Raw genomic sequence first — 12,225 nt, forward strand, 5'->3', positions numbered from 1 at the left:
TTGATTGTGGGTAGTAGAGCATTCGTATATAAATAGATGCAATACTTTTGAAGGTAAAGAGGTGTAAAATAAATGCTTTAAGCTATAAGGAAAGATTCAGGTCCTCACTGGATTGGGTTCCCTTCCCTGCACCTACTGGCTGATTTTCAAAAATGCTAAATTTAGCACGAACTTAAAAAATTAAAATCATGAACAAATGAGCAGAAAAAGGTACATTTTTTATTTGTTTTTTCACAATAATACCATGCCTGATATTTTAGAAAACCTATTTTTTGATAATTAATTTTGGGAAGGCACCCAAAATTTGTAATGAAAACTGATACATTTTTTTTTATTATGTAACCATGGCTACAGATTTTAATACAAAATAGAAAATAATATTTATGTTTTTTTATGGATTTTCCTAATGTATTGTAAGGTTTTGAAAAATATATATTTTTTACTGGAAAAAAAAATGTTGGATTTGCTTGTTTTAGTGCCTCAATTTAGCTTTATTTCCACAAATTGTCAGCTGCAGTGACCTGTTTATATAGTGGAACCTTATGGCAGGTTTCATGCACCCTACATTTAGAACATAGCATCATTTTTACCATAGCAACCAATTCTTATTAAGTATGGTTTAGTAAAACATGTAAGAAATTATAACTTGTGTTAATAATATGCTGCTTTGATCAGTGTGAGGAAGCCTTTAGCAACCAAGTTTGCTGATTTTTTAACATGTAAGATCCGACATCATGAAACTTTCCTTAGTGTGAACTGATATTTGACCTGCACATGTAGTGTAAAATTTCCAAAACCACCAATTTATTTTCTCTCTATACATAAGTTAGTCAACCGAACAACCATTTTATGCACAATTTAGAAATATTAAGCTACACAGAAATCCAGAATCAGTCTTTTAGTATACAGACTTATGCTTATGATTTTTCATACTTTTAGCCTTAAAAGCCATATTTCAAGTAGAAAAACTAGTTGTTAGGCTACAGTTCAACATGAATACTTTTAAGTGATAAAACTGATGACACTTTTTTGCTTGGAGTGTTTTTTTTCAGTTAAAAAGATAGCCCATTTAATGAAATATGGTACATGCATACAGCTAAGTGTAAGGTAGAAATACCCTGAATCTGGTGGAGGTGGGCAAGTATTAGATTGCCTCTAAAATCAATATCTACATGTACATGTATTCTCCAATTTCAATAAATTTGTTACATGTAAAAACAAGTCCATCTCCTGATATAGTATGGTCTCCTGAGTTCAATGGGGATGATGAAAATTTTGTATAGCCATGATTTAACTTCATTGTATGTTCTTTTCAGCAAATGTATACTGGGCTTATGCCCTCTCACACCTAGTGGGATAACAGGGCATAAGAAGACCCCTGCCTAAATTTTTTCCAGAGGTTCTAAAAACACTTTGAAGGCATTTCCAACATTTTACAGTGCCTTGGTTCTCAGTTGAACTTCCAGCATTCATCAATATACTGGTACATTGTATGCTCTTTTTTTTGCAATTTTTGGTCAAACATGGTAACAAAGCATGATAGCAGATACCTTTACTTACTTAAAGTAAATGAGGCATGGTTTGCAAGGTGAGCAATTCAGGCTCTTCAAGAGCCTCTTGTTATTTTTTTGTCAGAATGAATCATTGATAGTGCCCTATTTTTTCTTGTGTTGTTAAGAATAACTGCTTATAGATTGATTTTCTGAAAATTCAGTTGAAATTATATGTAGGTCAAGATGTCAGCCAACTTTTTATAGATTGATTTTCTGAAAATTCAGTTGAAATTATATGTAGGTCAAGATGTCAGCCAACTTTTTATAGATTGATTTTCTGAAAATTCAGTTGAAATTATATTTAGGTCAAGATGTCAGCCAACTTTTTATAGATTGATTTTCTGAAAATTCAGTTGAAATTACATGTAGGTCAAGATGTCAGCCAACTTTCTTGTATATAAAGATATCAAGACTCTACAAACCTTTTTTTGTGAAATTTGATCTCCATAAACAAATCAAGTGATCAGAATAATTTTCTGAAAATTCATTTGAAATTAGGTCAAGGAATCAGCCATTGTCCTTGGATATAGAGCTACAAAGACTTTCTATAATTTTAAAAAAAAAAATTTGATCTCCACAAGCAAATCAAGTTGATTACAATATTGGCGTATTCTGGGGATTAATCCGCTGTCATTTTGATTAAGGTCAAGATAAGGATATGTGTCATTTTTTGACAAGTTGGTTTTTAACTATAGTTAGTTAGTCCACCATAAAACAAGCAAAAATTGGTTCACTGCAGAGATAAATAAGTTTACAATATACTGTAGTAAAATTCTTTTCATTGAGCTGAAAAAAGAAAAAGTCTTGTTTACTAATTTCATCTCCAGATATGTCTCTTTCCAATATATGTTCTGATTTATGATATAAATTAAGAATCTGTTAAAAGATTAAATATCTTGACTCTCATAATGGTGCAGGGCAGTTGTTCATTAGATTATCAGTAATAATATTATTGATATTTTCTTGTTTGATTATAACACTAATTGATTAACTAATTTTACTACAACAGTGACATTGTTGTACATGTATTAGCTAACACTCAGGTACATGTAACTGATGCTGCAGCAGTTTTATTATCTAATCTACATGTACATTTTATAGGGACCTCAGATTCCCTGTATAGAACAGGATAGTATTGAGCATGCCAGACATGCCTTCAAATAAGTTATTGTCAATACGTTGACAATGTTTATCTATAGAAGTCTATTTTAACATCAGGTTGTCAAAAAATGGTTAATTTATGTTAGTCAAACAAAAGTGAATGTTATGCATGTACTATAAGCATTAAACTTGAGCCAAGTGTTGAATATTTCTTACAGATTCAGACACAGCCTGATGAGAGACCTTAAAGATGACAAAGTGAGTTTACTTAGACTTCCAGTATTGAGATCAAATACAGTTAATCAGCTTCAACATTTGCAATTACATGTATATGTACAGTTTGTACATTTATTGTGTATTTACTTTTTGAAATTTTGTACTAAATTGATATTGTACATTGTTTTACACCACAAGCTTTAAAATGATAACTGGACTAAACTTGTAAAATCAAGGATACAAATTTTCTACAAACCAAGTACACAATTAATCATATGAGGTAATATATGTATGTACATATCAAAAAAATGATACAGCTTTATTCACAATGTATGATAACATTGGTGGATATTGACTAGATGCATGTGCATGTATAAACATGTACATGTATATACATGTAGAATACTGCATTCAACTATCTGTAATACATGTACTTGTTAAAAATACATGTACATTATGCACTCACTCGCGAGAAAGTAAATCATCTGTGTTAGTGACTTGTAAGAAATACAAATTACATATGGTGTTCACTGATCTAGATAATTGATATCAATACTGATAAATATTAAGATGTTCAGATCTGAACTTAATCAATATACATGTATATGATGTGTAAATGTGTTTATTTATCAAAATGTGATTGAATGTATGATTTCTTCTTAAATTACTACAAGGACTTAGAAGTCGACATTTAAATTATACGATCATTATTAAGGAAATGAAATAAGATTTGACCTCACCAGGTTAAAGTTGGGGTTGGTCTATCTTGTAAGTATAACTGCTCCTTTTTAGTAGAAATTTGAATTCTCTTGTCAGAAATATTGTCATTTAATAGAGTATTACCTTGATAGTTCGTGGCTTATGTACCGTAATATTATATTAAGTTTTCTCATTTTTCAAGAAGTAAAACAATTTTTTATATTATTTTCTCAGGATAGATATAATTGATTATGAATTCATATACCCCATAATTTGTACATTGTCTATGAGCTGTTATGAAGGTTTCAGAAACATTTTTCAGAAAGATTTCCTGAAAATTCTGATGTATTTAGGTCAGGAGGTCAGCATTTTGCTTGGATGTAAAGTTAACAAGACTTTCTATAAGTCTTTTTATACTGCCAGAAAAAATAATACTGTTGTATAATTGAATCATGCTGTCCTTGTCAGTGTTGTCAGCGTCATTCCCAGTGTTGCCCTTCAAGGTACCTTACCATACAAGCTAGGCTAGGATTGATTGTGACTTGAACCCTTTAGGACCTGGTCACTGCAAGGGAAGGTTTCCTGTTTGAGGGTTTGATTTGACTTGAATTTTTCTTTTGTGCACTTACTCACAGTTTTTCTTGTTCAAATACCATTCAGACACTGCCAATGGTAGAGTTGATTTCTGGTGCTGAAAACCCATCAAACAAATGATGTTTTTTTTTACCTACATCATTTTTTTTATACAACTACTAGCTTTTTACATTACATTTACAGATCTGTATATTAGAGAAAGCCATACATCTCCCTTTGAACTCAATCAAATCAAGAATAATAACTATTATTAAGTGCCAGTTTTATATCAAATTAAAATACTTTTTGTTTTAGAAGTGCAACAACTTAACAACGAACAAAGACTGTTGTAGTGGTCTTTAATTGTTTCTGAATAAGAAAGGTGAATGTTGTGGTATTCTGACATGTATGAATCACCTACTGTCTCAATTTTGTACCCCCTGCTTGAAAAAACAGGAGGTATGCAGTGATTGTGACATCTGATCCTCCATCCCTAGTTCTAATCTGCAACTCCCCTTAAACCACTGAATGGAATTCGATGAAACTCACACATTCTTTATTACAAGATGCCATTTTTCCATCTGAAAAACTTTTGGGGTTTTCCATATAGTTTCTAGGGTGGGGAGTAGGGGTATCACCCAAGTTTTAATGACTACTACTTTATAATACCATATTGTGTGATATAAACATATCAATAATAGCTTAATTAACTTTATATAGTACCGGTATAAAAACCATTGTGTAATATTAAGTTAAGTACTTTATCTTATTATATGGTATTAAGTATTTGGTGGTCTCCATAAAATTTTAAAATGGCAAGTTTCCAATTGCCAGGATCCTATCAAAGAGGATGAACAGGGAGAAATTTAGTATCAGATGGACAGAGGTATTTCAAAAGAGGATTTAGTGATAGGTCCATGAAATATCTGTTAGCCAAATATTTCAGATATAAATATGTTCCTTAATGGTACACATAAATCAATACAGCTTATTAAGTACAGTGATACTGTTTGTCTTAAATTTCCACTGAAATAAAGATGATTCTCCTAGTTAAAGATTTCCACTAAATAAAGATGATTCTACAAGTTAAAGATTCCCACTGAAATAAAGGTGATTCTCCTAGTTAAAGATTTCCACTAAATAAAGATGATTCTACAAGTTAAAGATTCCCACTGAAATAAAGATGATTCATCAAGTTAAAGATTCCTACTGAAATAAAGGTTATTCTCCAAGTAAAATATTCTTATGGAAATTAAGTGATCCTCCAAGTAAAAATGTTCCAAGCTGATATAAAGATGATTCTGCAAGTTAAAGATTATCACTGAAATAAGGTGATTCTCCAAGATTCCCACTAAAATAAAGGAGATCCTCCAATTTATCAAAAACAGACTATAAAATAATCCAAAATTTCCCAGTATATTTTGATGGTGCTCAATATGTTTTTGTCATTTTTTTTCACTTGTGTATTTCCTGCTATCAGTTAAATGTATTGTATAATTTCTAATTTTAACATTGAAATTAAAAGTTTTGTACATTTGCCACTCTATGTAAAAATTTCCATTTTAAAATAGTGTGGTGTATTCCAAATAAAAAAGGTGGAATTAGTTTTGAAAGGAAAAATAAATAAGTTATTGTAGGTTGCCTGTAAATAAAAGCACAGCTGAGTCCTTTTTGCTAAAAAGTCGTAAGTGTAAAATTAGTCATAATTAATGGCGTCATAGTAGTTCAAAGTGTTATGACATCATAACTTACGAGTAATTTTATGCTTACAACTTTTTTTTAAAAGGACTGTAAATCCCTCTGTACACTAAACCAAAAACTGTATGAATTATCATGTCACCAGAATAGGAGACAATGGAAATCATCATACATAAAACTTAATCAAGTACTTGTAACTGCCATTTTTTATCTTCTTTTTGTAATGTACAGATGTTGCTGTACAACATGTAACCATGTTAGAATATAACTTACACGAAAATCAGGTTTTCTCAACTCAGTTACTCATTAAATTGTACATGTATGTTCTGTGACTGAAAATTATAAAACCTTTGTAGTTAAACTGTGTATATTAGCTGTAAGTGATACATGTTATGAATACATGTTGACATTCTTAGAATAAAAATCGTAGCAAGCTTTAATTTCTATACTTTCACAGTTACTTACAAAAATTAATACCACTATTGTTAAGGTGTCCCACTGTTCATAAGCATAATCTATGTCAGTAGCTTTCCCTTTAATTTTGAGAAATACCACTACACTCGTCATATAATTTCAAGCAATCTGATTGGTTATTACTTGAGTGAACAGTTTTGGAAATTTTGCACGGATAAATTTCTATAAATATTCTTTCTAGAACTATAAAAGATGCCGCTACTAAACATCTTCTAGTCATTATAACTTAATCACATTCTAGTCAAAAGGTAAGGGATCTAGTATTTGTATACTTGTTTGTATTAATGAATCATTAACATAAATTTATAACTCTTTTAATGAATGAAATCATCTGGGAAACACATGTTAACCTATTAAAATATTGTAATGTGAGAGTAATATATACCGGGGTATTAATAATTAAATGGAAAATATTTTTTTCATATGTTTCTGAAACCTATGAAAAACGTATGTTGCAATTATTCCTGTGTATAAAGATGTGCATGAAGGAGTATAATTAGGTGTCAGAGGACTGACTTCAAAGGGATATATTTTACATGTAAAACCTCAAATGTGCAACTCCTCCAAAACTGCTCAAAGGCTTTAAATGAAACTTTATAGGAAAGTTAGGCATCATTTGTAGATTGCATGAAAGAATATAATTACTGTTGGAGGAATCCAAAGGGAGATAATTGAAATTGAGCTTACCATTTCATTCCATTTTAAGTGGGGGAAGGGTATTTTCTTTTTGAGCTTTCTCACTGTATTTCTACATGTAGTTTAAATTTTTGACTACCATAAACCCATAATTTGCCCTCATTCCCTCTGACAGAATTAAGGTCTTACAAGAGCAATTTACATGTGCATGAAAGTTGATTAAAATTTAGTAATAGGAAAATTGTGATCTTCTTGCATGTAATAGTGTACCCCTACCCATTCTGGTGGACTGATTTTGATGTAATTTTCAGAAAATGACAACAAGGTTATGCCTACTTGTGAATCAATTTGAAGTTTCCAGTAACCTATGTCATGTAACATAGACTTTACTATTTACTAAAAGAGGTTAATAGGGGTACTTGTTTTGAATCAATAATTCCCTTGTTAGCTCGGGTGACTTTTATGAAACTTTCAGGGAATGGTTATTTGTTAATGCCATTTTACATCTGCTATTTTAGTCTTTTGATGACAGTTCAGAACACCGACTTTGGTTACTGTTGATATGTAAACTTATTTTATAATACATGTACTAACAGCTGCTACTTCCTTCATATTACTCATTCTATCATCTTAATTCTGTTGTCATTCTCCATATTGTACTTTCATACTATGTGAGTCATGTGCATATGATTATAAATGCTCTTTAATGGACCCATAATTTTGAGTATTCTATTTTACTTCTGAACTTTATCTTAAAACTCTTATTTATACATGGTATTGATAGAAAGTTATTGATTATTCTATGATGACCTCAGTCCTTACGATACATGAACATTCTGTAAATATCTAAATGAATGTACAGAAAAATTCCAGAAACTGAATTTATTTGATTTGAGTACTACAGCTTGATCATGAATTTAGGATTGTTTACCACTACCATTAATCAGGAACTTTTCAGTTCATTTTTTATCTCTTTTAGTAATGACAGCAAAACTGCAGCTTTTACTCATCTTCATGAACTTGTGGATCATTACGGTGTATCCATCTCTACCATGAAAACTGCCTTGTTCAATGTGTCATAGTTTTCTTTTCTTCTTTCGTCTATCCTGGACTTGATTTTTTATGAGCAACTTGGCGGGTGTTTCTAGTAAAGCAGAGGAAGCTTACCCTAATGTAGAGCTTGTAGTATCATGTTCATGCTTATTTTCCTAGCTTTACAGTGTTACAGGGTGAGTATTATTTCAAAGTTATAACATGTACTGCTACATTTCCAATGTATTATGTATAAATGATTCAAGTGACCAATTTTAAAGTTAAGAGTAGAAAACTAGGTAAAATACTTCTCATTTTGTAGACCTCAGTGATGGCAAGTAGGAAAAGAAAATCGACTGAAGTACTCTTTACCAATGATGAACCCAACTCAAAAAGAACTGGATTATGTCTCAATGATCAATCTCAAGCCACCAATGGTAATGGATCAAACAGTGTCTCTAATGGCCAACCTGTTATAGAGGAGGACACAGATTGGGACATTCCAGCCACTCAACAGAGCTGTGTCAGTGAGACTGGGCAGTCATCAATGTCTGCTGATACCATTGCTCAAATGTTGGATGGTATTGGCCAGTGTGAAGCTGCTGAAAAATTCAGAGGTAAGTTTCTTTTCATAATTTTTTATGTTATATTGTTGTTCCTCTGCAAACAGTGTAGCAGTATGTAGGAATCATCCAAAAGGACATATACCAGTCTGTCATAATTTTTCTATATATCTCCTGTAAAAGCATAGGAATATCTATGATATTGTTCCACAATATTTTATACATGTAACACAAAGGTCAAACAGATATTGATTTGTGAGGTTAAAACATGGATATTTTAGAAATAAGGGGCCAAAAAGGGGACCAGAAACATGCATTTTCCTGATGACAATAACATGACTTTTATTCTTTATCATTTAGGAATAAGGGGCCAAAAAGTACCTGCTTCAATTCTGGTCATATCTTATCCTGTCTCTAATATCTAATTATTTTCAAAATTCAAAGCTGTATCAAGTTTGAATTGTGTGTCCATACTTGCTTCAAATGTTCTGGATTCAACCTCTGTGGTTGTTTTATGCTGTGCCCTGTGCAGCATTTGATTTATAGATTGGAGTTACTTTTGTGGTCTTCCAGCTGGAGGGAAATTGGCAATATTAAGGGATTTGTTTAATATCATTTGTAAATAGATTGAAATTTTTCTGGGCTTATTTGTAGCTTCTTATGGCATTTGATATTATGACCAGATTCCTTATTTGGGGTTTAAAATTTTGATAACATCTGTTATTTCAGAACATTCTATGTTAATAGTAAATATTTCATTATTTGATTTTTGCTCCATGTTCGCTAAATTAAAAGGGTGATTTGGTTCTTCATGATTTGATAATGATTAGTAATATGATGCACTTTTCATCATCACCATAATCGTCAGTTACTGAATATCTGAGACATTTCATGATTTGTTAATGGTAGGATATTGCAAGAACCTTTTTCAGATTTTAAAAGCATTTCCTTGATTTTCCAATCAACTGATGGATTAGACCATAGCTCCAGAAATTTTGACAGCCCATGTTGGTAATTTTATCGAATTTCAGCAGACAATTCGATTCTTTACATGCTCAGATCGAGAATAAACTTTAAAAAATTATTTTTTTGTAGTTATCTAAAAATAAATATTGTAATTTGGGTTTTTTCATTACATACTATGTTTGTTACAAAATATCTTGTTTCTTCGTTTTTTTTTTTATTTTTCTTTATCACCATTTTATCACCATTTTTGCACTGTTTTTTTTTCTGAATTCTATCACAAACATGTGTTCATAACACCCTGTATTGTTGATTTTGATTAAGAATGAAAATTGGGCATCAAATATGAAATGTGAGTAAAGCTTTCTCATTAAGGCAATTATGGGGTTCTTGACATGAAATACTCATTTTGATGTCCATAAAGGGTCAGTCTGAAGCTGAGGGCCATGTGAGCTATTGTCATCACCTGACGTCCGTCTTCATCGTCATTAACAATTTTTCAAAAACTTCTCCTCTGACACCACTTGACCGATTGGAACCAAACTTGGTATGAATGTTTCTTGGGGTATCATGCAAAATTATTTCTATAGCTAAAATGACTGGTATTATAAGGCCTTCAAAAGTCTTCAGGGATCAAAGTTGTCAGGTAACTCCTTGTAAGAGTTATTGCTCTTGAAAGATGAAAAATGACAGTTTTTTTTTTACTGTTTTCAGCCAATATCTTGAAAACTATGATAGATAGAAAGTTTCGGTCCTACCAAAGTCTTCTTGAGTCAAAATTATTGGACAACTCCTTGTTAAATTTATTGCCCTTGAGAAACAAAGTTTAACCATGTGAGCGATTCAGGCTCCTGGGAACCTCTTGTTCTAGTTATCTAAGATAAGTTTTCATAGTGAAAATGAGTAGCTTTGTAGGAAATGAAGTTTTATTAAAGCAAAGAATATCATTTTATTGTGAAACATTGATAAACATTTAACTTTTAGTTTAATGTTTAGTTTCACTTACACTTTTATTTCAGATGAAAACATTACTGGAGCAGTACTAGACATGATTACTGAGGAAACTTTAACCAAGATGGGTATTAAGTGAGTTTTATTTGTATTTGGCAAATAAAAACTTAAGGCCATGTATCATTGTCCCTATACAATAGGTTTCTTAGCAATAACTGTAAAGTCCATAGATCTTTATGTAACAGTCCCGTAATTTTTCAAAACTAAAAAAAAATTATGGAATCTATTTTGGAGGCTATGATCTTAATTGTAATAACTATAAGAATCAATTGATAAAAAAAATGAAAAACAAAAAACAAAAAAAAACAAGAGTTGATTGGTTTTCAAGCAATAACTAGATCCAAACAACTGATGAGATTGTAGTTTACAAGAGTACAAACTTTGTTTCATCAAATTGGTGGTGTAGTATGCACATTTACATTTCATAACAATATATTCTACATGATATAGATGTCACTTAAGAAGTTTCAGAGGAGTAGTATCCTAATGATCTCCTACTGTTGAGAATAGTTAAAGTTTGATATCCTTTAACATGATTTGTTGAATCCAATTGTCAGTGTATACTTAATAAAAACAGATTCAACAAAAAACAGAAGAAAATGGCTAAGTAGGTTTGAAAGGAGGTTTCTCCACAAGGTCCTACTTAACATTTCAGTGGTTAAGTATGCACATATATGTTGCATTACTATACATCTTACAGGATGAATCCAAGAAGGTTTTTCCAGATGCTTAAGATTCTTAAGAAATGTAGAAAATAATCTGTCCAATAATAGTGGTATAGTATACACAACAATGTCCATCAAATATAGAAGGAACCCCACAAGATAATCCCAGAGCAGATGCATCTACAAAACCTTTAGACATGATTTTTTTCCACTTATAAGCGGAATTCTGCTATATCAGATCTGGATTTTACTGTTATGATTCTTTTTTTACTGTATATATACTTCCGATTTTGCCAATTTCCACTTTGTTTGTAGACATTGTAAAATCATCCCTGAACCTTACAGACAGACAGACAGACTAATACCATTATCTTGCCCTTTATGGTCCCCTGAATACAAGATATGATGACCAATCCAGTTACTATAGAATAATGATCCAACGACTTCTTGAAATGTAAAAATATGTAGAATGTAAAAAAAAAACTGAATCTTACCTGAGTAACTGTATTCATTGTAGCAAAATAGGTGACCAGTTAGAAGTGTTGCAGTTAATAAGAAGAATATCAGATCAGCATCAGAAAAAAGTATTTAACGATTCCGTCCATGGCCACATTGAGCTTCATCCTCTTTGTGTGAAGATTGTTGATACTCCACAGTTCCAGAGACTTAGGTACCTAAAGCAGCTTGGAGCATGTTACTTTGTATATCCTGGGGCTGCTCATAACAGATTTGAACACTGTATAGGGTATGTTTGTATTGATATTGAAGGTTTTTGTGTTACCTTTATTCTGCATTATTTCAGCATGCAAAGTGAGGGGTTCATAATAATGATAGGGGTGACTGTCTTTACAACCACAATTCCTTCAGTTATGAAGAGGGGTACACATCTTTTATCTGTTACTCCTCCTACACCACTGAATGGAATGTGATGAAACTTTTACAGAATCTTTATTAACACATTCACATAATGCACCTTTTATTTAATGTTTTGATCCAAATCAATTTGCAGGTTTCACATACATGTAGCTAAACAATATAGAG

At 31.5% G+C, this 12,225-nt stretch overlaps 1 protein-coding gene across 5 annotated transcripts in view; it reads left to right on the top strand.

The window, feature by feature from the left end:
• Positions 1–12,225, top strand: part of LOC148615774 (deoxynucleoside triphosphate triphosphohydrolase SAMHD1-like) — a 49,357-nt gene that overhangs the window by 12,467 nt on the left and 24,665 nt on the right. For 3 of the 5 annotated variants that reach the window (XR_015922057.1, XM_088582357.1, XM_088582358.1), the window contains exons 2-5: positions 2,873–2,912; positions 8,305–8,599; positions 10,528–10,594; positions 11,702–11,929. Coding sequence is in view for 4 of the 5 variants with exons in the window: in XM_088582357.1 (XP_088438483.1) it covers positions 2,889–2,912; positions 8,305–8,599; positions 10,528–10,594; positions 11,702–11,929 (614 nt within the window). In the remaining variant the exon portion in view is untranslated. Of the gene's footprint in view, positions 1–2,872; positions 2,913–3,455; positions 3,639–6,429; positions 6,563–8,304; positions 8,600–10,527; positions 10,595–11,701; positions 11,930–12,225 lie in introns of those variants that run through there. The other 2 variants (XM_088582360.1, XM_088582359.1) reach the window with 2 other exon arrangements.

This window comes from Perna viridis, chromosome 5, assembly GCF_037379345.1.
Source record: "Perna viridis isolate PV_CMFRI_1.1 ecotype Kerala chromosome 5, ASM3737934v1, whole genome shotgun sequence".
In the NCBI taxonomy this organism is placed as follows: Eukaryota; Metazoa; Mollusca; class Bivalvia; order Mytilida; family Mytilidae; genus Perna; species Perna viridis.